We start from the raw sequence: 27,991 nt of genomic DNA on the forward strand, positions 1-27,991 counted from the left end.
TATACATTTTTAAAATTACAATATCAAGATCTAGAAGACATTGCCACACATTACCCACATTTAATGGCAAAAGAACAGTAATATATTAATCCAGCCACAGAAAATGTAAAATCTAGAATGTAGCAAGGTAAACTGGATAGTAATCAAAGAAAAAAAAAGACATAAGTTTCAGCTAAAAGCACAGCATATTAAGAGATACATGGGTAGCCACTTTCCTGGACATTATTCTAGATTCTGTCACACATTTAATAAGAAGCATAAGGTGTGCTATCTGTGCTTAGGGAAATAGCAGTTAATTGAAGAATGAGCTAAAAATAAAACAATAGCTTAGGCCGCCACTCTCCGGGATCCGGTTCCACCCTCTTTCTCCCTGCTGACCCTTCAGGGCTAGCGCTTGGGATCCCTTTCCCAGAGTGCCCTGTGCTGTGAAGAAGCGAGTGCTGGGGACTGGGGGCATTTTGTGTTGGTTGGAGCTGGAGTAACAAGATGGTGGCATCGGTGGAGTGACAGGGCTCTCCCCTGGCTGGAGTTGGTGGTAGTAGTGGCAGTGATATCGCCGCCCTAACTCACTGTGCCTTTATTCCAGCCCGCTATGTTGCTGTGAAAGCAAAGCAGCGGCTGCCTCCTGGAAACAAGTAGCCTCACCTAAGTAACAGTGAGAAATGCCTCACAGACTTCGGCCTGGCAAAAAAATAAAATAAAAATCTGACTTGAGCGACAGCAACCGCGGTTCCCTTGGCTGATTCTGGACCCTGCAACGCCAGGGTCCTCTGTTTTTCAGTTCCTGTGCCCTCCTTCATAGCCGTGCTCAGTGGACGAGCCCCAGGCCCTTCGTCCTCCCCTCTAGAGTTGGGGCTTGGCCCCAGGCTCCATCTTCGTCTCCCAAGGATGGCGAGCAGCAGTGGCTCCAAGGCCGAATTCATTGTCAGAGGGAAATATAAACTGGTGCGGAAGATCGGGTCTGGCTCCTTCGGGAACATTTACCTGGTGATTAACATCACCAAGGGGGAGGAAGTGGCAGTGAAGCTAGAGTCTCAGAAGGCCAGGCATCCCCAGTTGCTGTACGAGAGCAAACTCTCTAAGATTCTTCAAGGTGAGGTCGGGATCCCCCACATAAGGTAGTATGGCCAGGAAAAAGATTATAATGTGCTAGTCATGGATCTTCTGGGACCCAGCCTTGAAGACCTCTTCAATTTCTGTTCAAGAAGGTTCACAATGAAAACTGTACTTATGTTAGCTGACCAGATGATCAGTAGAATTGAATATGTGCATACAAAGAATTTTATACACAGAGATATTAAGCCAGATAACTTCCTAATGGGCATTGGGCGTTACTGTAATAAGTTATTTCTTATTGATTTTGGTTTGGCCAAAAAGTACAGAGACAACAGGACAAGGCAACACATACCATACAGAGAAGATAAAAACCTCACTGGCACTGCCTGATATGCTAGCATCAATGCACATCTTGGTATTGAGCAGAGTCATTGAGATGCCATTAAAAAATAAAATAAAATAAAACAATAAGATAGCAATAGCATACCATAAAGAGATAAGAGAATGAACCCTAGTGAAGAATGGAAGGACAAAAAGAGAGAAGCAAAACAATATGGTGTCAATAGTCAGGGATGGCACCATAAAATGGAAGAGGATGTTTTATGAATCCTTAAAAGTCAAGGAGTGGGTACTAGATTATTTCAAGATAAAAAGCAAGGTTTAAGGCTATTCAGGTGAAGGGCTCTCCCATTTTGGAAAACTGGAAACTTGATCTGTAAAATTTTTACTTAACATCAGTGTTCTGATAGAGAAATTGGACTCTTTTGAATGGGACATGAAGAATAGGACATTATGTCTATAATTGTAGGTTCTATTGGTGGGAAGCCTCTTGTGTTTGAGAGTCATTGTGTTGCTGTTCAGAAAACATTGATTCAGGACTAGTTTTTTGCTAAGGTAGTCATGAGTCATTTGATGATGGGGGTATGTTTTGAGGAATGTATTGTTAGGCAATTTTGTCATTGTGTGAACATCATAGAGTATGCTTATGCAAACCAAGATAGCTACAATATCACTGGGTAATGTAATCTAATAGGATCACTGACCCAAATATGAGCTCCATTCCTGATGGAAATGTCATTATGTAGTGCATGACTATATGGTTCAGAATGCTACGATATTTTCAAGGTACACAGCAATGATATGGAAAAGTGAGCAAGTTCTGTGATCCATGCTATAACAGAGATAAATGCAGGAGGTTAAGGGAGCACAGAAGAGAAGTCACAAATCCAGTGTTGGGAAGCCAGGAAAAGTCTTGCAAAGGAAATCAGATCGTGAGATATGGAACATGAACAGGGCTTATCCAGGTAAGGGACTTGGGAGAGGAGTAAGCATATCCAGGCGGCATGAATACTTTGTGCAGCAAACCTACTTGGCTTAGTTTAACCCAGAGTTATTTCATTTGGCTGGAGTTTGAATGGAAGAGGCAAGGTTGGCAAATATACAAGGTGCTACAGGCAGATACAAGATGTAAAATGTTTTGAAGCTGTGTTGCAGAATTTAGACTTTATCTTGAGGACAGTGGTAAGCTAATGAATAATTTAAACTTAAGGTTAACATGAACGCATTTGCTTAGAAACTTCATCCAAGCTGCAGTGTGGAGAATGGATTGGATGGTGTGTGAATGGGTCAAAGCTAATGTTACTTACCTATGGGTACTTTTATATACCCACAAAATGAGAAAGAGAAAATTATGAGCAAATTCTGTCTCTTCTGTTGACGACCATTGCCTCTTGACCCAAGATTACAAACTTTGTCCATAGGGACATGACATTGTGATTCACAATATCCATGAGAGGATTTTTCTGATTCTACCTAGACACACAGATAGAATGGCTGCTCAAATGTCTGTCTGGTCAAATCCTACCCTGGAACTAAAAGGAAATCACTTTCTAACATATGTAACAATTGTGTAATTCATCACCAGAAATTGTAGAGGGAAAAATCACCAGGGAATTATGACTAATTGAATTTGAAATCTGTCAAAAAGTTTTGGTAAAGGTTTGTATTCAGTGAAAATGCATGACATAAGAAAATCATCATCCTGGCCATAGAACACCTTACTATTTTGACAAAATTAAAATGCTCTCTCAGGAAAGGCTCTACTGTTTCCTTGACCAATGTTTAGAATTTTAAGGTAAGGGAAAGACAAGAGGTACATGAGATAAGGTATTATGTCCACATTGTATATAGCATCTAGCTTATTTTCTGAGAGCTCCAAATTTCTTTTTTCTTTACTTTTCTATCTAAGACATTATAAAAGAAAAATTGATCTAATTTTATAAACTGCACTTCTAGTGAATTTTAAAAGTACTTGAAAATGAGATAATAAAATGGGACATCTGTGTATCCTTTATATCCTAAGATTCTGAAACAGTAAGCATTCCAGCAGCATTCCAGGTAATAGAATCTATGTGTGATTGCAGTTGTTCAATATGCATAATTAATTAAAAGTGCTGATTCTGATCATGATCATCATAGTGCCAGATATAAATACCATCTGGGGAGGATTGTCTTATAAGATGATAAGAATAACAATGTAAACACTGCAACACCATTCAAATTACAGAGTAAGGAAGCCATTCTGGAGTTTTTCTAAAAATAGAATTCTTGTACTTTTGAGATAGGAAATTAGAAGTGCTTGCTCTATCCAACAAATTTGACCACCCATCCCATTCCAAGTAGTAGCACTCACTTCCAAATTACTCCTCCCTGAAGATAAAAGTGGCCTTATTTGAGGAAAAAAAGGACATTGATATGCCGTCTATAATTTGGAGAAATAATCCTTTTTTCTTTTTTTTCCTTTCTTCTCTCTTTTGTGCAATTGTATAACTTTAATTGGATAAATAAACTAGTAGAAAAAATAAACATTAATAAAAAGGTCTAATAGGAAGACAAATACTACATGTTCTTGTTCTTATGTGAAAGTTTTAAATAGCTGATTTCATTAGTTGTGCTGCTAATAGCTAAACTTTGGGAGTTATCTGTATGTCCATCAACAGGTAAATGGATAAGAAAATGTATTTGTACACAAGAGTACTACTTTGTCATAATGGAGGATGAACTTGAGTCATTTGTAGGAAAATGCGTGCACCTTGAGACCATAATTTTTTTTTTTTGTACTGGGGATCGAACTTGGGACCTTGCACTTGCAAGGAAAGTGCTGGAACCACTGAACTAAATCCCCAGCCCGAGGGCCGGGGATTTAGCTCAGTGGTTCTGCCACCTGCCTCGCAAGTGCAAGGACCCGAGTTCGATCCCTGGTACCAAAAAAAAAAAAGAGACCATAATGTTAAGTGAAATAAATCAGACACAGAAGCTTAAAGATTGTGTGGTTTCTTTTATACATATGAGAAACCCAAAATATAAACAGAGAAAATACAGATTAGATAATAGGAAACAGGGAGATAGATCTTTTGAAAAAGGGAAAGGAACCAAAAGATGGAGACATGGGGGAGGGAGGAAAGGAGAAAGAGATAAAAATGAATTTAAAAAGCTGGGCATGGTGGCATATACCTGTAACCCCAGTACTTTGCTACCTGAGACAGGAGGATCACTGTGAGTTTGAGGTCAGCCCCGGTTACATAATGAGTTCAAGTCTAGCCTGAACTACACGGTGAGACCCTGTCTCAAACAAAACCAAAACAAAACATAACCAAAAACCAGGAACTCACCATGATGAATATAATCATTATGTACTGTAAACGTACTAATAAAACTTAAAATTTAAAAATAGCTAATTTCATAGACTAGTGAGTAGAATAAGTGGCCATTAGAGGACAAGAAGGGTAGGAAGGAGAGGGTAGAGAAAGAGGGTAGGTAATGGGTACCAAAATACTGTTACATAGGAGAAGTAAATTATAATGTTCTACAACACAATATGGTGGGTAAGACAGTTCACATTAATTTATTGTGTATTTTTCAAAGAATGAGAAGAGAGGCTGAGGTAGTTTGGATCTTGAATCTCTGAAAGGCTCATGTGTTAAAGGGTTGACCTCCAGGGTGGCCCTAATGAGAAGAGGTTGAATCTTCAAAAATAGGACCTAGGGGAAAGGTCTTTAAACGTCTTGGGGGAACTGTAGGATCCTTATCTTTCTCTGTGTCTATCTCCGTCTCTCTCTCCCTCCCCTGGCCACATGATGAATGATTTTACTCCACTCCGCTGTAAGTTTGTGCCATAATGTGCTGAAACTTCCAAAAGTGTGATCCCAAATAAATCTTTTCTCTTTATAAATTAAGTACTTATGTATTTCATTATGATGATGGAAAGCTCACTAACACAGAGTTCAGTTTGCAGAATGAAGAAATGATAAATATTTAAGGAAATGGAAATGCTAATTATGCCAGTTTTATTGTGACCTTATATACACGTATCAAATTATCAAAATGTACTTCAACATATGTACAAGTTTATATGTCAATAAAAATAAGAAGACCTAAGCTTAAAAAACAAATATTACACTTATACTATGTATGCTTCTTTAGAATGATATGTGGACTTAATCTTCTTTCAGAAAAAGAATATTTTAAGTTTCATTTTAAGAATTATGTCATTGTTTTGATCCATTACTTTTATATTCTTATCCCAATTTTATAGAACTATTTATAGTAACCCCCTTATCTATGAGGGGTACATTTCAAGACCCCCCAGTGGATGCCTGAAAATGCAGTATATGCTATGTTTTTTTCCTATACATACATACCTATAATAAAGTTTGATTTATAAATTAAGTACTGTAAAAGATTAATAACAAATAAAAAGAAAAATTACAAGAATGATCTGTAATAAAAAATTATGTAAATGTGGTCCCTCTCTTGAAAGAATCAGACAAATATCAGTATTAGCAGATATGGTTAATTGAAAATGTGGAGAGGGAAACTGTAGATAAGTAGCTACTAGAATAAGCAGGAAGAAGCATAAGGTTTTAAAGTAAAAAGAGTCAAAGAATTTAAGCCTGCTATTTAGACATGAGAAAAATTATTTTTTAGACAGTGTACCTACTGAAAAGTAATTTCATGGGGATATGAGTTGAAGCAGATATAGCTCTTCGGAGAACTTTACACTGATCCACATGAGAGATGGTGGTGGGACCTCAGGCTTACCGGAGATACATTTAGAGGGAGCACCCACAGAACATGCTTACAGGACAGAAGAGGGTAATCAGAGGAGGGTTTCCAGTATCTGATCAACTGGATGGAAGTGTTGCTACTTTAAGAGATGGGAAGATTTGTATTAGTTTTCTCATTGCTGGGACAAAGTATCTGACAACCACAACTCAAAGGCAAAGTGCATTTTGGTTCACCAGTTTAGAAATTTCAGTCCAGGGTAAGCTGGTTCTAATGCAGCAACATCATGGAATAAGAATGTGGTGGAAAAAACCTGCTCATTTCATGGCAGTGGGAAGCAAGAGTAGAGAAGTGCACCAGAGAGATGTGTCCTCCAAGGGCACATCCACGGTGACCCACCTCCAAGTGGGCCCCACTTCCTAACAGCATGATCAGCTATGAACCCAGTAGATTAGTTCACTGGTGAGTATAGCACCCCCATGAAACCCTGGAGTTGTGTGTCTATATGTGCATTTATTTTCCTAGATCTGTTTTACTTCATATTGAAAAACAGATAAAAGCTATGTAAATCCAGGGAACTGGGATATGGTTTAGAGCAATGGCTAGCATTAAACAGTTCAACAATATAGAATAAAGAACCTAGTAGCAGTCATGCCACAGTAACAATGAACACACTTGACAGGGAGATCTTGGCCTCTAAAGAACATTCTTTACAAAACACTAAAAATAAACAGGATTCTTTAAAGAATTTTCTGACCCCAGGGATGGGGAGGAAAAATAACAAGATGACACACACACATTCTCTTGTACCAGAATACAAGGAAATGCTCAAAGAATGATGAGACTATCTCATAACAGCACAGAGGCCACTGTGAAGGGACTTGCCTGGTCAAATTTGGGAGAATTTCCACATTAAAATAAGTAGTGACATCAATTGATTATAATTCCTTAAATAATAAAGGAATATATGAGTCTATATTGATAAAAATAAATAACAAATAGAAAAGAAAGCTTTTTAACAGTAGAATGCCAACTAATAAATGTAGAAGGGATGATTGAGTTACAGAAGCACTGTTGTTAACTATCAGAGTAAAAAAAAGTTAATTCATGCAAAGAAGAGAATTTACCACAGTCTCTTCATGAAATACTTATCAGTCACTAAGGGTGAAATGTAACTTCATAGTAGAGAAACATAACACTTTTTAAATCAACTGATCAAGTTTAAAAATGAGGAAATGTGAAACAAACTCAGAGTGAAGGACACTCTACAGAATGACCTGCTTGTGACATTGCAGGTCATGAAAGTGAGGAAAGATCCAAGATCCACTGGATCAACATATGGTCCAGGATTGGGTTCTTTTTCTGTTAAAAAATACTAGGATATTTGGGGAAGTCTAAATGTGATTTCTGGGTATAAAATGTTCAGGAGTTCTTTATACTCTTCATTGTACTAGTTTTTAAGCTGAATTTGTTCCAAAAGTAAAAAAAAAAAAAAAAAAAAAAAGCTGTATCTTAACAGATACATTTGAGTTAAGTACATAATGAATGAGAAAGAGTTTCTATTCAGAAATCAGAGAAAGTTGATTTGGGTTGCATTGATCCATTCAAGCTTCCTTAAAACACCGACTGTGGCAAAACTTAACCTGAGCTGGTTTATCTTTTTGAGATTGAAGATAGATTGTGAATAAGAGGTTTCCTTTTTGAAGCAAGGTCAGTAAAAATACATTTGACATGAAATTCTAGCATAAGAGTTACTGCATGTAGAAATCCAACAGAAACTCAGTGTCCTAGGAAACAGAAACAGAAAGGTAGGTGATAGTCTTATTATAAAACATAAGAAAGATAATGTGTTACAATTACTTTGTAAATTAGGAACAGCTTGGTTCTCTATTGTAAGCTATTCAACTAATCTGTATGCTATGGTATTTAAAACTTGATTTTTGAAATCCAACATAAATTTTTAAAACTTTAAATATATTTTAAATATACAGTAATTAATAAAAGAAAACAATAACAGTTCTCTTAACTAAATTGCACTGAACTGACTCATTGGATTAAATGGTACCCTCCATTCCGCTGTATAACACGCTGACTGCTACTCTTGGCTGATCTGACCTGCTGACATCATGAGTAGGAGTCAAGCCTCAAAAAAAGCGCTGTTGAACTTGATGGATCTACAAGATAGTTCTGAAGGCTTCTGCTCTGAAGCAGCATAGCTTCATGCCTCTTATATTCTATCAGCCAAAGGAAGTCACATGGCCCACTCTGATGTCAATGTACCATCACTGGGCATAAGATAGTTTTAGTACCCAGTACCAAAAAAAAAAAAAGATAGTTTTAGTAGTAAATGGATAAGCATTTTTATTTTAATAGTTCTAAACATGTATTTCTCCTAATATGCATTAGCACAAAAACATATTAAAACTATGGGTTTGAAGGTAATTATTGATTAAAATTAAAATTATGCATTTTAAAAAATTTTATTTTATTAGTACATTTTAGGTATACTATATAATGACATTCATCATTGGAAATTTGCACTTTTACATAATCTCTCTTGGTTCTTATTTTTTCCCTTTCCCCTGCCCTCCCTTCAACCCCTCCATCTCTCCTTATTTACAAAGACTTTGTTACCAGTTTTTCATTTTCTCATATTAATTCCATTCCCTTCTTTCCTTTCCCCTACCCCTCCCATTTGCCCTTCCCCTTTGCCCCTTTTCTTCCTATTCCACATTATCTATTATACGTTTTAGTCCTTATTTACACTTTTAGTTTCTCACACCAGAGAAACTATTTGGTATTTACACATGTGTGTCCTATTTATTTCACTTAAGACTATGGACTCAATGTGTATCCATTTAGCTACAAATGTCTCTAATTTCTCATTTTTATGGCTCAATAGTACCCCATTTTATAAAAAAAACCCCACATATTTGTGTCCAGTCTCCATTTGATGGGCAATTGGGCTGCTTCCAAGTTTTAGCTATTACAAATAGTGCTGCTATGAACATGGGTGCACATGTGTCACTGTGGTATGATTCTTTTAATGCTTTGGGGAAGATATCCAGCAGGGGAATAGCTGGGTCAAATGGGACTTCCAGTCCTAGTTCTTTGAGGTATCTCCATACTGATTTCCACAGTGGTTGCACCAGTCTACACTCCCATCAGCAGTGGAGCAGTGTTCCTCTTTTGCCACAGCCCTGCCAGCATTTGCTATTGGTTGATTTCATGATAGCAGCCATTCTTTCTGGAGTGAGGTGGAATCTCGGCACTGTTTTCATTTGCATTTCTCCAGTGACCAGTGATGTTGAACATTTTTTCATATGTTTATTTGCCATTTGTACTTCTTTGACTGAGAAATGTCTGTCCATTTCAGATGCCCATTTTTGTATTGGGTATTTAAATTTGGGAGGTCTAATTTTTTTAAGTTCTTTTTAGCTTCTAGATAGTAGAACTTTGTCTGAGGAATAGCAGGTGAAAATTCTTTCCCACATTGTGGGTTGTCTCTTCACACTGCTGCTGGTTTCTCTTGCTGTGCAGAAGCTTTTTAATAAGAAGAGATCTCGCTTGTTGATTATTTGTGCTAGTTCACGGGCAACTGAGGTTTTGTTCATAAAATCTTTTCCTACACCAATAAAACATTTCAAGAGTTCTACCTAACCTCTGTTCCAGCCGGTTCAGTGTTTCTATTTTAATATTTAGATCTTTAATCCATTTCGATTTTAGTTTAGTGCATGGTGAGAGATATAGGTCTAGGTTAATCTATGGCAAGTTGAAACCCAATTTCTCCAGCACCATTTATTAAAGAGGCTATCTTTTCTCCAGTGAGGGTGTTTGGCTACTTTGTGAAAGATGAGGGGGCTGAGTGTGTCTGGAGTTGTTTCTGCATCCTTCCAATCTGTTCCACTGGTCCTCAGGTCCATTTCGTTGCCAGTACCATGCTGTTTCTTTTTTATCACAGTAGCTTTGTAGTATAGTTGCAGGTTGGGGATTGTGATACCCCCTGCCATGTCTCTGTTACCTAGAAATGCTTTTGCTATTCTGGGTCTCTTCTCGTTCCAAATGAATTTTTGGATTTTTTTCTCAAGGTCTGTGATGTATGCTGCTGGGATTTCAATTGGGATTGCATTGAATCTATATAGCAGTTTTGGAAGTATGGCCATTTTCACTATGTTGATCCTTCCTACCCAGGAGCAGGGGGTGTCTTTCCATTTTCTGATATCCTCTTCAATATTCTGATATTCTCTTTTCAGAGTGCTATAGTTTTCAGAGAAGCGGTCCTTGGTTTCTTTTGTTAGGTTGATTCCTAAGTATTTCAGTCTTTTTGATGCTATTGTGAAAGGAATTATTTGCCCTATTTCTCTCTCAGTGAGTCTGTTATTCATGTAGAGGAAAGCTATTGATTTTTGTGTGTTGACCTTGTATCCAGCTACTTGACTGAATGTGGTTATTAAACTAGAAGAATTTTGGTGGAGTACATGGGGTCTTCTATGTAGAGTATCATGTCATCTGCAAATAATGACAATTTGACTTCTTAATTTCCTAACTTTATTCCTTTTGTTTCTTTCTTTTGTCTAATTACTGTGGCTAATGTTTCCAAAACTATATTGAACGGAGTGGTGATGGTGAACATCCTTGTCTTGTTCCTGATTTTAGTGTGAAGGATTTCAGTTTTTGACCATTTAGTATGATATTGGCTGTTGGTTTTTCATAGATGGCTGTTATCAGATTGAGGTAGACACCGTCTATTCCAATTTTTTATAGGGTTTTTATCATAAATGCATGTTGGATTTTGTTTAATGCTTTTTCTGCATCAATTGAGATGATCATATGGCTTTTGTCCTTGGCTCTATTGATATATTATATTACATTTATTGATTTGGGTATGTTGAACCATCCCTGCATCTCTGGGATGAATCCCACTTGGTTAGGCTGTATGATCTTCTTGATGATCTTCTGCATTCTATTTGCCAGTATCTTATTAAGTATTTTTGCATCTATGTTCATTAGTGAGATTGGCCTATTCTTTTTTGGTTGGGTCTTTCTCTGCTTTGGGGATCAAGGTGATACTTGGTTCCAAGAATGAATTCAGGAGTATTGCTTCCCTTTCAATTTCATGGAAGAGTTTAAAGAGTAGTGGCAGTAGTTTCTCTCTAAGTGTCTTGTAGAATTTAGCAGTGAAGACAACAGGAATTGGGCTTTTCTTAGTTGGTATGTTTTTAATTACATTTTCAATTTCATTGATTGATATTGGGTTGTTTAGAATTTTTAGGTCTTCTTAGTTCAACTTTGGTAATTCACATGTGTCTAGGAATCTGTCCATTTCATCTGTGTTTTCCATCTTATTGATGTATTGGTTCTCAAAGTAGGTACTAATGGTCCTCTGGATTTCTGCTGGGTCTGCTGTAATTTCACCCTTTTCATTCCTAATTGCATGGAGTTGGGCCTTTTCTTTCCTTTTTTCTGACAAGATTGGTTAAGGGTTTGTCAATTTTGTTTATTCTTTCAAAGAACCAACTCTTGGCTTCATTGATTTTTTTGAATCATTCTCTTAGTCTCCATGGCATTGCTTTCTGCTCTGATCTTTATAATTTCCTCCTTTTTATGAGCTTTGGGTTTGTCCTTTTCTTCTTTTTCTAGAAGCTTGGGGTTCAGCATCAGGTTGTTTAATAGGGCTCGCTCTGTTTTCCTAACATGAGTATTCACTTCTATGAATTTCCCTCATAAGACTGCTTTCATTGTGTCCCATAGATTCCAATATGTTGTATTGTCATTGTTAATTTAATACTGTCTGATTTCTTCTTTAATTTCCTCTGTGACCCATGGTTATTCAGAAGTGTGTTGTTCAATTTCCATGTGTATATGAAATTTTTGTGGTTTCTTTTGATATTGGTCTCCAATTTCATCACACTGTGGCCTGATAATATACAGGGGATAACTTCAATCCCTTTGCACTTACCTAGACATGTTCTATGCGAGAGCACATGGTTTGTTTTGGAGAAGGACCTGTGTGCAGCTGAAAAGAATGTGTATGCTGTCTTGGTGGGTAGGAATACTCTGTAAACATCTATTAAGTTCATTTGTTCAAGAGTTTGATTGAGTTCTAGTATTTCATTACTTATTTTTGGTCTAGTTGATCTATCTATTTGTGACAGTGGGGTATTGAGGTCCCCCACTACTCTTGTGTTAGTGCTTATTTGATTTTTCATGTCCGTTATTATTTGTTTTATATAGTTGGGTACACTAGTGTTTGGTGCATAGATGTCAATGATTGTCATCTCTACCTGTTAGATTGTTCCCTTTACAAGGATGTAGTATCCTTCTTTGTCTCTCTTAATGAGTGTTGGTTTGAAATCCACTTGATCTGCAAGGAAGATAGCTACTCCTGCTTTTTAGGGGGTTCCTGTCGCATGGCTTTTTTTTTCCACCCTTTAACTTTCAGTCTATGAGTTTCCTTTTGAATTAAGTGTGTTTCTTGTATGCAGCATATTGTTGGATCTTGCTTCTTCATCCATTCTGCCAGTCTATTTCTTTTGATTGATGAGTTGAGACCATTAACATTGATGGATATAACTGATATGTATTGAGTTATCATTGTTATGACTTTTTGTTTTTGTTTGGTCCTCCCCCTTTGCTTTTAGTTTCTTGTTGTGCATGGGGTATTCATTCTGCTGGGCTTCCTAGGTTGTGATCCTGTTTGTCTTTTCCTAGGATTTTGTCTAAAATTTTTTGGAGTGCTGGTTTGGTATTCATGAAGTTCCTAAGGTGCTCTTTGTCATGAAAGTATCTTATTTCACCATCAATTTTGAAAGATAGTTTTGCAGGGCACATCAATCTGGGCTGGAGGCTGTTTTCTTCTAGGGCTTGGAATATGTCACTCCAAGCTCTTCATGCCTTGATGGTTTGTGTTGAGAAGTCTCCTGTGATTCTTATGGGCTTTTCTTTTTATGTGATTTGTTTCTTTTCTCTAACTGCTTGCAAAACTTTGTTCTTCTGTTGGGTTTCTGGAATCTTAACAATTATATGCCTATATGTAGATTTTTTTATCAAGGTTATTTGGAGTCCTATATGCATCACTTATCTGTACGTCAAGTTATTTCCCCTGCCTGGGAAGTTTTTTGCCATTACTTCTGTGAACATTTTTTTTTTATGTCATCTGCACTCTCTCCTGTTTCTTCATTGACTCCAATCAGTCTTATGCTATTCTTTGCATCATTCATCATGCAGCTGCTGGATTGATTTCTCATCATTCCTTACAATTTTAAAGCAATTTTTCTTTTCCTGGTCACTAATTGCAATTTTATCTTCTGTATCTGAAATTCTGTCCTTACATTGGCTCATTGTGTTGTGTAGACTTTCAATGGAGTTTTTCATCTCCTGGAAATCTGTTTGCATCTGTTTTATGGATTCCATTTGTTTCCTATGTTGGGATTCCATCATGTTCCTCAGCTACTGTCTAGATTTATTAATCATGTCTTTCACTATGAGCCCAATCTCTGCTGTTTTCTGAGAAATTATTTCTGATTTAATTTTTTCCAGATTCCCTTTTTTTTTTTTTTTTTTTTTTTGCCATTTCAGGGTGTCCAGATGGTTGAGTATCAGATTGTTCCACCTCGTTTCCCTTTGGGGTTGCTGCAGGTTATCTGGAAGTCTTGTTTTGAGACTTGTTTCCTTGTCTTCTCATTTTCATGTGGTGGGGTTGGAAGAGGTGTGTGTGGGGTGTGTGTGTGTGTGTGTGTGTGTGTGATGCTGGCACCAATGTGCCTCACCTCCTCTGCACTTGGAGTGGTGGTATGGCAGCCCTGAAGCCTCCTCTGTGCTAGGCATGGTGTTTCAGCAGCCCGGAAGACAGCAATTATTTATATTTAAAAATGAATCAATATAAATGAAAATCTTACATTAATAACAATGCAGGTCATTTATGGATACAGTGAAATGATGACAATGGTTTACAAATGATAAAAGTTTAGAAGATATTAATTTGGTTTATCAGATTAACTAATTATTTGCCCACTGAAAGGGAAGCTATGTAGGAAAGACACATTTGAATGGTAAGGGGGTTGGAGTCAGGAGAGTTTGGACTCATGGTGGGATGATGCTGAGTCTCTGGGTCCCTAGGAGTTGGGGACCCTAGACAGAGGTATAGTAAGTAGGTACAGAAGGTGATGAGGTCCACAGAAATGTGTCACAGAAAAAGACCCTTGCATCGCAGGGCTGCCTATCTCATATGAAATGCATTTTTCTTTTTTTATTGTTGAATGGCAAGCTTATTAAAGGAAGACATCTTTGTAGATGTCTTTGCAATTAAGACAAACACTCATTAGATTGGGATAGTCTAGTTGCCCAGGCATCCTCAAAAGCATTTTGGTTTTGAAAGACTGATATGTAAGCATTCAATGACAACCAGGATAGATGCCAAGGATCTTGTTTTACTGCAATAACAGCCTGAGGACTTAGCAGACAATAGCATCTCCCTGGCTTCCATATTACAAGAGTTCATTACTTCTTTAGAAATGCTTTGAGTTGGTAGAGTGAGGTACCCCATACTGAAAGTAGCAACAAGGAGTGCTTTTGAGTCTATATTTTGCAGCATCTTATGATTCAGGTTAGGTGTAAACAAAAGCTTGCAGAAAAGTTCTCATGAGCCTTCCAGGAGCTGTCCTTATTACTCAGTGTACTTGGGAAAAGTTCAGCAGGCTGAAGCACGAATTGCATCTGCTATGAATGCTTATGTGCTGCAGAAAGAGGGGAGGGACTTCTGACCTCTATAATGTAGATTTAATACAGGGAAAAGAATATTCATGACTTGAATGCTTTAGGCCCGTTGTTTATAAGATTCAGACATTTCCCTCCATGACAAGCTCTAAAAATCAAAGTAGCTTGCTTGCAAATGAACCACTCACATTTAGCTAATGTATCCCATACATTTTTGAAGAATGTCATTTTATACCTCAAGGTCAGCAAAAACTATGTAATTAGAGTGTAAGTTTTGTGATTAGGGTATACTGAGAACTGCCTGGCTGGGTCAGGCATAGTCACTAACCAACTGTGGGATTTAGGTGGATGAATACTATCTTCCCTGGATCTTACTTTCATCGTATTTAAAGTTTGAAATTTCAACCTCTGGTATCAATTGGTAACAGCCCTTCCATTGTAACAAGCTATATGTCAGCATTCTGGTGTAACAGATGAGGGAAACTGAGTCTTAAAAGAAAGAAATGGAGAGGATATTTATTTCTCATACCTACAGAGGAAGGCATTGTGAATGTCTGGCAATAGCTGTCCTTTACAAGGTTAGCTTATATAGCAGACATTTCCTTGTGGTCAATGACTATTAACAAGATGAAAGAGCAACTTTGTGTGTAGAGATAACCTCTGACAATGCCACACATGTGTAATTGGGTCTCATTACTCAAGAAATCTTTTGGAATAGCAACCTTAAAGTTCTTTTTGTATTGCTTTTCTTCTTAAAGCTTCTTTGATCCTTGTATCTGGGAAGATTCAGTCATTAACTGCCTGTTTACTCAGAGGAAACCTAAGGAAATATGAGTTTTGTGTTCATTCTGCTTGAACACATTGACATTTTGTATTGGCTGACTGCTCATTCTCCTGAGAGGTCAACACTGATGGCAGCCTGAGGTGAGGTCTCAGATGCAATTCCTCCTTGAAGAAGCTTGTGCCTAAATAAAAAGCACAAATTCTATTTTGTGAGGGGTTCTATTCAAGAACTAAATCTTCTACTGCCTATTATTTTGGAATTTAATTCCCTGCCCCTAGGTCTTCAAAGAATTTATGTGTATCCATCTATTTATTCATTTGCAAATAATGAAATTTTGGTCAGGTACCAGCCATCATCAGGTAGCAACAGGGACACAGAGACAACTCTTGACACTGTTCCTGACCCAGAGAACACACAACTGAGTTTTGGAGACAGTCATATAAATTTCTCATTAACAAACTGTATTAGTAAGGACCCTTATCTAGTACAGGACAGAAACTCAGCTTCACATGGCTCAGGCATATGGGGGATTTATTTAGATAAAAAAGAATGATGCAGTAAACATTCAGATCTTTTTTAACATAAAAGTTAAATCTTTGATCTTTTTTAAAAAAAGAATATTCTAGAAAGACTGGCCTGCATTCCTGTATTAAAACTATGGGTTATAGCTGAGTGGGTGTTCCTATATTTGGTGAAAATGCTTCCCCCCCACCACGATTTGCACTGTGTTTTCATAGGCAATTGCACTGAGCTGTGGTCACTTATTTGTTTTTCTGTTTGTCTCCATAAGCATTGGAATTAATAGACAACTGGATTGGAAGAAGGTTACATTGGAGATGGGAAGATTAACTGGTAAGTATTCACAACAGTGTCTGCAAGAAAAGGTGATAGCAGTGCAGATGGAGAGTACAGAAAGTGGCAAGATATTTTGGTCATGAAGACTGGACTTGGTCACTGAAGGAACACGTATTTTTGTTTCTTCATATTTTTAGAAGCTCCCAGATTTATTTCCTTTATGCATTTATCTCAAACTACTTATAGAGAATAAGAACACTGGGCTCTGAGATCAGAATCTATGAAAGTATAATAGTAATGGTATGGGGTATGTTGTGTGCATGTGTGTGTGCGTGTGCACACTTGTGTGTGGTGCATACTCATATCATCTGTTTGTCTGAGGAGGATGAAGCTGAGCCTCCAGTGAGAGAAATATGTAGAAATGAGGAATTGATGAATCAAAAAGCAAGGTAGCTCCTGATAGCCAGTGGAATCTCCCCACAAGTCTGAGCCTATCTCCTTATATGTACTACTTACCCTGCTGTTCTCAAGCTTATCTTAGTCACTTTTTTGTCACTGGGGCAGAATACCTGACACCTCCAATTTAAAGAAAGAGGAAGTTTATTTTGGCTCACAGTTTCAGTGGGTTCATTCCAGAGTTGGCTGGCTCCAAGGCAGAAACAGCATGGCAGAAAGTCCTAGCAGAGGGAAGCTGCTCATGTCATGGCAACCAGGAAGCAGAGAGAGGAGAGGGGCCAGGGATAAGAAGATATCCTTCCAAGTCACATACCCAGTGAGCCTCCTCCAACCAGTTTCCATCTTCTAACAGCACTTTAAGCTACTGAACTCATGAATGGATGAAACCACTCATGAATATAAAGCTCCATGACACAATCACCCTCCAAACACATGAGATGTTTGGGGAACATTTTTGATCCAAACCATAACAGGGCTTATCACCTAGATATCTGCATCATGGTTGGCTCCTGCCCAGGGCAGTAAGAAGAGAGAAATGGTGAGTGCTTTCATTACATCAGGCATCTTTTTATTTAGTCATTACAATGCTCTGAAGAAGGCATGATTCTCAGAGTTAGGCAGCTTGACAGAGATCACATGCCAAATCAGTGACAGATCTGCCTGCCTCCAACACTTACTCTCTTCTGTACATTCCATGTTGATCTGTAGCAGTGGACTACTCAAAATCACAGCTCCTCCTTGATTATGGAGTCCAGTACTTCTCCAAAAAGAACACTGTTTTTAGCTTTATGTATAGTTTTTAACACAGTTTACCTTTTAGCAAAGTAACTAATGTCTTTTAAAAATCAATTCCAAATAGAGTGTGCGTTCTGAAATGTCTCAGTACCTTTTCTCTGTAATTCCCACAGTACTAGCATGGTGCCTTCATATATGTGAGGAGTGTGTGTATGTGTGTGTGTGTGTGTATGTGTGTGTGTGTGTATGTGTGTGTGTGTATGTGTGTGGGGGGGGGTTGAATTGGCAGTCTTTCTTCACTTATCCTTGCTCCCTTTGATATAAACATTCATTGGTCCCCTGCTTCTACAGATTCTCCCAGAACTGTACAGCCCAGAGACCTTGGAATTTCCCCACTATTTGGTTTCCAGAGATTGTTGTCTCCAGATTTCTCTGTACTTGCTGGATTTGGGATCATGGACTGCCTTTTCTTGCACATCTCTGTTTTCCTGTGTTGCATCGTCTTCTGGGATTTTGGACCCAGAGACTTCCTCACTATAAATGTGAGAAACTCTGCCTTGAGGGAATAGAAAAGATCTCAGATAGGTTGGGGTGATGTGTGAGGCTGACTTTGAAGGTGAGGAGAAATTTTCAAGGTAGAAATGAAAGAAGAAAGAAGGCATTTTAGAAAGTAGAAATAAGGTATTTTTTGGAAAGGAAAATGTATGTGTAAAGGTTTATGTGAGCATCTGTGAAGCCAATGATGAGTGGCAGAAGGTAAGCAAATTAACTTTTATTGTGAAATGATGTTTCTTTTTTTGTTTATCTTCCAGCCTGAGCCAATGGAATATGAAAATGACTCTCCCAGATTGGTGTCTGTGGCCACTGGATGAGCATCATGGTACTGGGAGACGACGTCTCAGTTCTGAAATTATCAGAGGGAATAGCTTGTATTTTTTCTGAAGACTCCAGGGACAGATAAAACTCCCCAAGTTCTTTTTAATTATTTCCAACTGTTTTCTGGCTATCATTGATCAGAAGTTTCTCCTTTGCTACTAATATCTAATTAAGAATATTTTAGGTTCAACAAAAATTTCCAAAAGTCAAAAGTCTTAGAGTGTACTGTACCTGAAGGATTGAAATATTTTAACATATTTTAAATTTATGCTGTTTATTAGAGAACAGTGGGAAATTATTAAGTTTCATCATCTAAATATACTTATTAACATAGTAGGCTATTTCTAGGCTTTTTTTGGATGCAGAATGATTGTTTTCTGAACTAAATTGAAATCATTTTCTCTGTGCAATGATTTTATTACCTGAATGCTTAAATCTTTAATTATAAATAATGAAAATACCTGACAATAAAACTTTGGTTCTATTTTACATTTTTTAAAAGTATTTTGAGAAAAAATAGTTGGTCTTATAATGTTGGAAATTTCTACTTCAGGCAAGTCCTGGGAAACAGCATGCTGTTCCAAGTGGATTGGTATAAAAATACCCAAAGCTTAATTTAAATTTTTGTCAATTTTGTAATTTTAGGAGAGCTTTACTAGTATAGCATGGCTTAATAATTTCATCAATACCTAAAATGCATGTGTTACATCTTCTCCATCCATCTCTACTGAGATTTTATTTCATCTTGACTCCACAGCTTGCTGTCTCTGTGTTGGATACATCATGTACCTCAGTTTCCTCACTTTTGAAATGGAGATAATAATAATTAGCATAACATTTAAAAATGAAAAAAGTGCTTAGAACACACTTGAAACATAGTGTTCAGTAAATGTGAATTACACTTTTTAAAACCATCTTAGATACTTCAGAAATTATTACATATTTACTCCTCTTGTGGATAGCATCAAAATCATTGAAAAATTTGAATATATTTCCCAGTGCAATAAGATTCTGAAAAACAGTACCAAACATTTTCAATAATGTTTAAAATATAAGTTTTCTAATTCATTCTCATTGGGGGAAAAGCTTTCACCTCAATTGACAGGGTAAAATAAAGAGTTTCCCTTTCTGAGGAGACATTCCAAAATAAACTCTGAAGAGATGAGGAACACATTCACATTCTCTTACATTCATACTCCTGGGAAATGAAAGGCAGCAAAATACAGCACTGCCTCGTTATATTTAGGAATGGGGCTCATCCTTTAATTGGATTCTTATCTAATGACTCAGAGCTCTGAGGCAACCTGAAAACATCAATTATGAAATGTATTGTCTATGTTAATTAAGAAAAAATTATGATTATTTGGATTTTTTTAACTCCTCTCATCCTGTTCCTTATGTGCCACATCACTTTTCACAGGCAAGGATGTTCATTGTTGATTAATGAGTGTGAGCATTTTTTAAAATGAGAAGCATATATTAGAACTAGTGGTAAAATGCATCCTCTCTTCTTTCTCCAGGGATTGGTGATTTAGTACTTGGGTTGATGACTAGGTTCAGAATAGAAGCCATGATAATGGAAAATAGCAGTGATGGTTTGGGTTCAAGAATTAGTGTTCAGAGAGGAAATAAAAATAAAGACAGATAATATTACTTGGCTCTACCCTAATGAAGACATATGCAACTCTCAAACTTCCCAGGAGGTGGGTATAATGGAAAAAAATACTGACAAGCAGAAAGCAAACATGCACAAGAGACAGCAAAGCAAAAACAAAACAAGTACAGCCCAGAAAACCAGATTCATTAAAATAGCCCATACACTGAAATACTGAGCTATTCCTAGCCATTCAGCATGTTGGTTTGTTGCTAAGTGCTACCTGGCATGAGGATCCTGAAACATGGGAATTTAATCCTGGGAAAATCATATAAATATTTTCATGTAAATACTTTATATCTATTAATTTGTGGAATTTAATTCTCTCCTTAAGATCTCAGGACACCGTGTTCTCCTGCATCCATTTTATAATTGCTGAAGTAATTGAGCATTACCTAATAATTCTTTCCTAGTTCCACAGAGCTTGTGATAGCTGTGCTTTTAGTTACTGAGAAATGAAGAATCCTTGTTATAAATGGTTATTTGTGGGTTCTGAGAAATACTGAAGAACTAGATGTCCCAAAGCAGCCTCACTGTAACTCATGTCATTCACCTGCATTGCAGGATTGGCAAACTAACAGCACATCCGTTCTTCATCCATTGGCATTGAGTTTCCTCTTCTCAAGTTCCTTCCTTACCCATCTCAGTTCCATTCTTTTTTTTTTATTAAATTCTTTTATTGGTACATTGTAGGTATACAACACAATTACATTTCTCATTGGGAATTGTACCTTTACATAATGCATCTTGGTTCTTATTTTTTCCCCATTCCTAGCCCTCCCTTCACCCCCTCCAGCCTTCCCTATTTACAAAGACTTTATTTCCATTTTTTCCATTTCTCATCATTTTTCCTTTCCCTTCTTTCCTTTCCCCTGTGCCTCCCACTACCCCTACCCCTTTGGACCTTTTCTTCCTATTTTGCATTATCCATTATTCATTCTAATCATTGGTACATTTTAGTTATACAATATAATGACATTCATCATTGGGAACTTGCACCTTTACATAATCTCTCTTCCTTCTTATTTTTCACCCTTGCCCAGCCCTCCCTTCAACCCCTCCATTCCTCCCTCTTTACAAAGATTTGTTCCTATTTTTCCATTTTCTCATATAAATCCCATTCCCTTCTATTCTTTCCCCTAGCCCTCCCACTTCCTTCCCCTTTGCCCCTTTTCTTCCTATTTCATATTACCTATTATACATTTAGTGCTTATTTACACTTTCAGTTTCTCACACCAGAGAAACTATTCAGTATTTATTCATGTGTGTCCTATTTATTTCACTTAAAAGTATCGCCACAATGTTCATCCACTTAGCTATAAATGTCTCTAATTTCTCATTTTTTATGGCTGAGTAGTACTCCATTTTATAAAAAACCCACATTTTCTTTATCCAGTCTCCAGTTGATGCGCATTTGGGCTGTTTCCAAGTTTTAGCCATTACAAACTGTGCTGCTATGAACATGGGTGCACATACATCACTGTGGTATGATTCTTTTAATTCTTTGGGGAAGATCCCCAGCGGTGGAAGAGCAGGGTCAAATGGGACTTCCAGTCCTAGTTCTTTGAGGTATCTCCATACTGATTTCCACAGTGCTTGCACCAGTCTACACTCCCACCAGCAGTGGAGCAGTGTTCCTCTTTCCCCACAGCCCCACCAGCATTTGTTATTGGTTGATTTCATGATAGCAGCCATTCTTTCTGGACTGAAGTGGAATCTCAGCATTGTTTTCATTTGCATCTCTCGAATGACCAGTGATGTTGAACATTTTTTCATGTATTAATTTACTATTTCTACTTCTTTGTCTGAGAAAGGTCTGTTCATTTCAGATGCCCATTTTTGGGTTGGGTCTTTAAATTTGGGAGGTCTGATCTTTTTAAGTTCTTTATAGATTTGAGATACTAGACCTTTGTCTGAGGAAGAGCAGGTGAGGATTTTTTCCCACATTGTGGGTTGTCTCTTCACACTGCTGCTGGTTTGTCTTGCTGTGCACAAGCCTTTTAATAAGAAGAGATCCCACTTGTTGATGATTTGTGCTAGTTCACAGGCACCTGAGGTTTTGTTCATAAAATCTTTTCCCACACTGATGTCTTCAAGGGTTCTACCTAACCTCTGTTCCAACTGGTTCAGAGTTTCTATTTTAATATTTAGATCTTTAATCCATTTTGATTTTAGTTTAGTGCATGGTGAGAGATACAGGTCTAGTTTTAATCTTTGGCAAGTTGAAGCCCAATTTTTCCAGCACCATTTATTAAAGAGTCTATCTTTCCTCCAGTGAGGGTGTTTGGCTCCTTTGTCAAAGATGAGATGACTGAGTGTTTCTGGCGTTGTTTCTGCATCTTCTAATCTGTTCCACTGGTCCTCAAGTCTGTTTCTTTGCCAGTATCATGCTGTTTTTATCACAGTAGCTTTGTAGTATAGTTGCAGGTTGGGGATTGTGATACCCCCTGCCATGTCTCTGTTACCTAGAATTGCTTTTGCTATTCTGGGTCTCTTCTTGTTTCAAATGAATTTTTGGATTGTTTTCTCAAGGTCCATGAAGTATGCTGCTGGGATCTCAATTGGAATTGCATTAAATCTATATAGCAGTTTTGGAAGTATGGCCATTTTCACTATGTTGATGCTTCCTACCCAGGAGCAGGGGATGTCTGTCCATTTTCTGATATCATCTTCAATCTCTCTTTTCAGAGTGCCATAGTTTTCAGAGAAGAGGACTTTGATTTCTTTCATTAGGATGATTCCTAGGTATTTCAGTTTTTTGGATGCTATTGTGAAAGGAATTATTTGCCCTATTTCTCTCTCAGTGAGTCTGTCATTTGTGTAGAGGAAAGCTATTAATTTTTGTGTGTTGACCTTGTAACCAGCTACTTGACTGATTTTGGTTATTAAGTCTAGAAGACTTTTGGTGGAGTTCTTGGGGTCTTCTGTATAGAGTATCATGTCATCTGCAAATAATGACAATTTGACTTCTTCATTTCCTATCTTTATTCCTTTTATTTCTTTCTCTTATCTAATTGCCGTGGCTAATGTTTCCAGAACTATATTGAACAAGAGTGGTGATAGTGGATATCCTTGCCTTGTTCCTGATTTTAGTGTGAAGGATTTCAGTTTTTGACTATTTAGTATGATATTGGCTGTTGGTTTTCCATAGATGCCTTCTATCAGTTTGAGGTAGAGACCATCTATTCCAATTTTTTGAAGGGTTTTTATCATAAATGCATGTTGGATTTTGTCAAATGCTTTTTCTGCATCTATGGAGATAATCATATGGTTTTTGTCCTTGGCTCTATTGATATAGTGTATTACATTGATTGATTTGTGTATACTGAACCATTCCTGCATCCCTGGGATGAATCCCACTGATCAGGGTGTATGATCTTCTTGATGATCTTCTGCATTCTGTTTGCCAGCATCTTATTAAGGATTTTTGCATCTGTATTCATTAGTGAGATTGGCCTATACTTCTCTTTTTCATTTTGGTCTTTCTCTGCTTTGGGGATCAAGGTGATGCTTGCTTCCAGGAATGAATTTGGGAGTATTGCTTCCCTTTCCATTTCATTGAAGAGTTTAAAGAGTAGTGGCAGTAGTTCCTCTCTAAATGTCTTGTAGAATTCAGCAGTGAAGCCATCAGGGCACGGGCTTTTCTTAGTTGATAGGTTTTTAATTATATTTTCAATTTCATTGGTTGATATTGGGTTGTTCAGAATTTGTAGGTCTTCTTCATTCAACTTTGGTAATTCATATGTATCTAGGAATCTGTCCATTGCTTCTGTGTTGTCCATCTTATCGGCGTATAGGTTGTGGAAGTAGGTATTGATAATCCTCTGGATTTCTGCTGGGTCTGTTGTAGTTTCACCCTTTTCATTCCTAATCGCATGGATTTGGGCCTTTCCTTTTTCTGACAACTTTGGCTATGGGTTTGTCAATTTTGTTGATTCTTTCGAAGAACCAACTCTTGGCTTCACTGATTTTTTGTATCATTCTCTTAGTCTCCATTGCATTGATTTCTCCTCTGATCTTTATAATTTCCTCCCTTGTATGAGCTTTGGGGTTGTCCTGCTCTTCTTTTTCTAGAAGCTTGAGGTTCAGCATCAGGTTGTTTAATTGGACTCACTCTGTTTTCCTAATATGCTTATTCACTGCTATGAATTTCCCTTGTAAGACTGCTTTCATTGTGTCCCATAGATTCTGATATGTTGTATTGTCATTGTCATTTAATTGAAGGAACTGTCTGATTTCTTCTTAAATTTCCTCTGTGACCCATTGGTTATTCAGAAGTGTGTTGTTCTATTTCCATGTGTTTATGAAGTTTTTCCAGTTTCTTTTGCTCTGGATCTCCAATTTCATCACACTATGGTCTGATAATATACAAGGGATAACTTCAATTCCTTTGCACTTACTTAAAAATGTTCTATGTGTGAGTATGTGGTCTATTTTGGAGAATGACCCATGTGCAGCTGAGAAGAATGTGTATTCTGATTTTGTGGGGTGGAAGACTCTGTAAACATCTGTTAAACTCATTTGTTCAAGAGTTCGATCGAGTTCTAGTATTTCATTACTTATTTTTAGTCTATTTGATCTATCTATTTGTGACAGTGGGGTGTTGAAGTTCCCCACTACAATTGTATTAGTGCATATATGACTTTTCATGTCCATTAGTATTTGTTTTATATAATTGGGTGCACTAGTGTTTGGTGCATAGATATTTATGATTGTCATCTCTTCCTCTTGGATTGTTCCCTTTACAAGGATGTAGTGTCCTTCTTCATCTCTCTTAATCAGTGTTGGTTTGAAATCCACTTGATCTGCAAGCAGGATAGCTACTCCTGCTTTTTTTCGGGTTCCTGTTGCATGGCGTTTTTTTTTTTTTTTTCCCCACCCTTTAACTTTCAGTCTATGAGTTTCCTTTTGAATGAAGTGTGTTTCTTGTATGCAGCATATTGTTGGATTTTGCTTCTTGACCCATTCTGCCAGTCTATTTCTTTTGATTGGTGAATTGAGACCATTAACGTTGATGGTTATAACTGAAACATATTGACTTGTCATTGCCATGACTTTTTCTTTTTGTGGGGTTCTCCCAATTTACAGTTAATTTCTTGTCATGCCAGGTGGGTTCATTCTGCTTTGCTTCCTGGGGTTGTGATCCTCAATGTCTGTTCCTAGGCTATTGTGTAAAATTCTTTGGAGTGCTGGTTTGGTATTCACAAAGTTCCTAAGGTGCTCTTTGTCATGAAGGTATCTTATTTCTCCATCCATTTTGAAAGATAGTTTTGCAGAGTACATCAATCTGGGTTGGAGACTGTTTTCTTTTAGGGCTTGGAATATGTCACTCCAAACTCTTCTTGCCTTGATGGTTTGGGTTGAGAAGCCTGCTGTGATTCTGATGGGCTTTCCTTTGTATGTGATTTGTTTCTTTTCTCTGACTGCTTGGAGAACTTTGTTCTTCTGTTGTGTTTCTGGAATCTTAACAATTATATGCCTATGTGTAGATTTTTTTTGATCAAGGCTATTTGGAGTTCTATATGCCTCACTTATCTGTATGTCAAGTTCTTTTCCCCTGCTCGGGAAGTTTTCTGCCATTATTTCTTTGAAGAGATTTTTTATGTCATCTCCACTCTCTCCTGTTTCTTCATTGAGCCCAACAGTCTTATGTTATTCTTCTTTGCATCATCTAGCAGCTGCTGGATTGATTTCTCATGTTTCCTTATAATTTTGAAGCAATTTTTCTTTTCCTGGTCACTAATTGCAATCTTATGTTCTATATCTGAAATTCTGTCCTCACATTGGCTCATTCTGCTGTGTAGACTTTCAGTGGAGTTTTTCATGTCCTGGAAATCTATTTGCATCTGTTTTATGGATTTCATTTGTTTCTTATGTTGGGATTCCATCATGTTCCTCAGCTCCTCTCTAGATTTATTAATCATGTCTTGCAGTAGGGGCCCAATTTCTCCTGTTATCTGAGAAATTATTTCTGATTTCATTTTTTCCAGATCCCCTTTTGTTGCCAGTTCAGTGGGTCCAGGTGGCTGAGTATCAGAGTGTTCCATCTCATTTCCCTTTGGGGTTGCTGTAGGTGATCTGGAAGTTTGGTTTTGAGACTTATTTATGTGTTTTCTCATTTTGACTGGGGCGGGGGTCTGTTAGTGCCTGCACGGATTACCTCCTCTGGGCTGGGAGATATGGGCCAGGGGCTGCAAGCAGCGGTAGGGATGGTGGCCCAAAAGCCCTTTTCTGTGGGCTCAGAGCAGCGGGAGGGATGGTGGCCAGGAAGCCCCTTCCTCTGGACCGGGGCAGTGGGATGGTGGTTCAGAAGCCCCTATGTCTGGACCGGGAGCAGTGGGACTCAGTACCTTGGTATGGTGGTCTGGTGTCCTCTGCGTCTTTGTAGTGTGGAACCAGGTGACTGCCTGTCTGCAGTGGGGTGATTCGGCGTCTTCTGCGGGACTCGGGACCTCGGTAGGGCATGCACAGACCTGCCTGTCTGCAGCGGGCTGATTCAGCATGTTCTGTACCACTTGGGACCTCGGTAGGGTGTGGGCAGACCTACCTGTCTGCAGTGGGGTGATTCGGCATCTTCCATGAGACTGGGGACCTCGGTAGGGCCTCTCAGTTCCATTCTTAGCCGTCTCAGTTCCTTCCTGAGATTCTAGGGCAGTAATATCCATTTTACTTTCTGCAGTGATGGAAGTACTCTACAGATTGGCAATGCCCAATGTGTTAACCATTAGCCACTTGTGCTTTTGAGCACTTGAACTTGGGTATTGTGAAAGTTTTATTGAACTATAATTGATGCACTAAGTTGCGCATATTTGAAACGTTTAATTTGATGTTTTTATCATGTAAATACATTCATGAAAACATCACTCAATTGGGCCAGGGATTTAGGTCAGTGGTTCTGCTGCCTGCCTCGCAAGTGCAAGGACCAGAGTTTGATCCCTGGTAACTCCCCCCCCCCCAAAAAAAATCACCCAATTAAGATAATGAATATATCCATCACACCTAAACGTCTCCTTGTAACTCTTTTTGACTCATGCCTCTCTTCTATCCCCAGGCAACCACTAATCTGTTTCACAAAAGTGAGTGTTTGTGCTCCTCTGCTAATGTGACTGCTGCAACTGGTTAACTGCTGAGACAACCATCAAGAAAAGGATGCAGGCTTTGTGGGCTTTCATAGGTAATTCCCTTACTGATGGCATTTTTGTGACAGTTCTGGAAGTTGCCCATTTGCAGAAACCCAGATCCATGTGGCAGTTTCCATTTCTTAGAGTGTGGGTCCCCAGCCCTCTTAACCAGTTCCACCTCAGCGGTGAAGCCTAAAGCGCAGTCTGTGGGAGATGAAGCTACTGTCCCAATGTTCACTAACCAAAACTTCTGGAATCTGGTGCTCTTTTTTGTAGATAGGAAAGAAAGGGGTTCAGGGGCAGTGTGGCCTGTCCTTGAATTCTGGCACAGGTTGGGAGTTATAAGGACTCAGCATCATGTAGAAATGCTTGTTGAGCATTGGAATAGCCAGTTGTTGTGTCAGCATCCATTCATGAGTGGGCTATTGAAGAGCAACTTTATACGGCTAAAACGTGGTGGCTCGTGTCAGCATAGGACGATGGGGGCACAGTGATTCTTAGAGGCTGGAATCAACTTCCTGGTCTACCAACCAACCCCTTAGAAAGCAGCCTCAGATCCAATGAAATGCCATGGCAGAAGGTGACGTGGTGCTACAGGAACCTCGGACAATCTATGAATTAAATAGAGGAATTAATTGTTTTAAACATATAAATATAAAACTATTGGCTACTGTGGCCATCAAAAGAAATCATCTGAAAGAAAAACCAGTGTGGACCTTTTGTAGCAATAATTAA

General features: G+C 38.0%; 1 protein-coding gene and 1 pseudogene across 1 annotated transcript; both read left to right on the plus strand.

Moving 5' to 3' along the window:
- The first annotated feature begins 858 nt into the window (after positions 1-858).
- Positions 859-1,491, plus strand: Csnk1a1l (casein kinase 1 alpha 1 like). The gene is given in 1 exon segment (XM_021236409.2): positions 859-1,491. A coding segment is annotated over 1 exon segment (603 nt). The 5' UTR covers positions 859-888.
- A 751-nt stretch (positions 1,492-2,242) lies between these two features.
- Positions 2,243-27,991, plus strand: LOC101720328 (large ribosomal subunit protein uL18m-like; annotated as a pseudogene).

This window comes from Heterocephalus glaber, unplaced genomic scaffold, assembly GCF_053883595.1.
Source record: "Heterocephalus glaber isolate CG9 unplaced genomic scaffold, H.glaber_assembly_v1.0 deba00001720, whole genome shotgun sequence".
NCBI lineage: Eukaryota > Metazoa > Chordata > Mammalia > Rodentia > Bathyergidae > Heterocephalus > Heterocephalus glaber.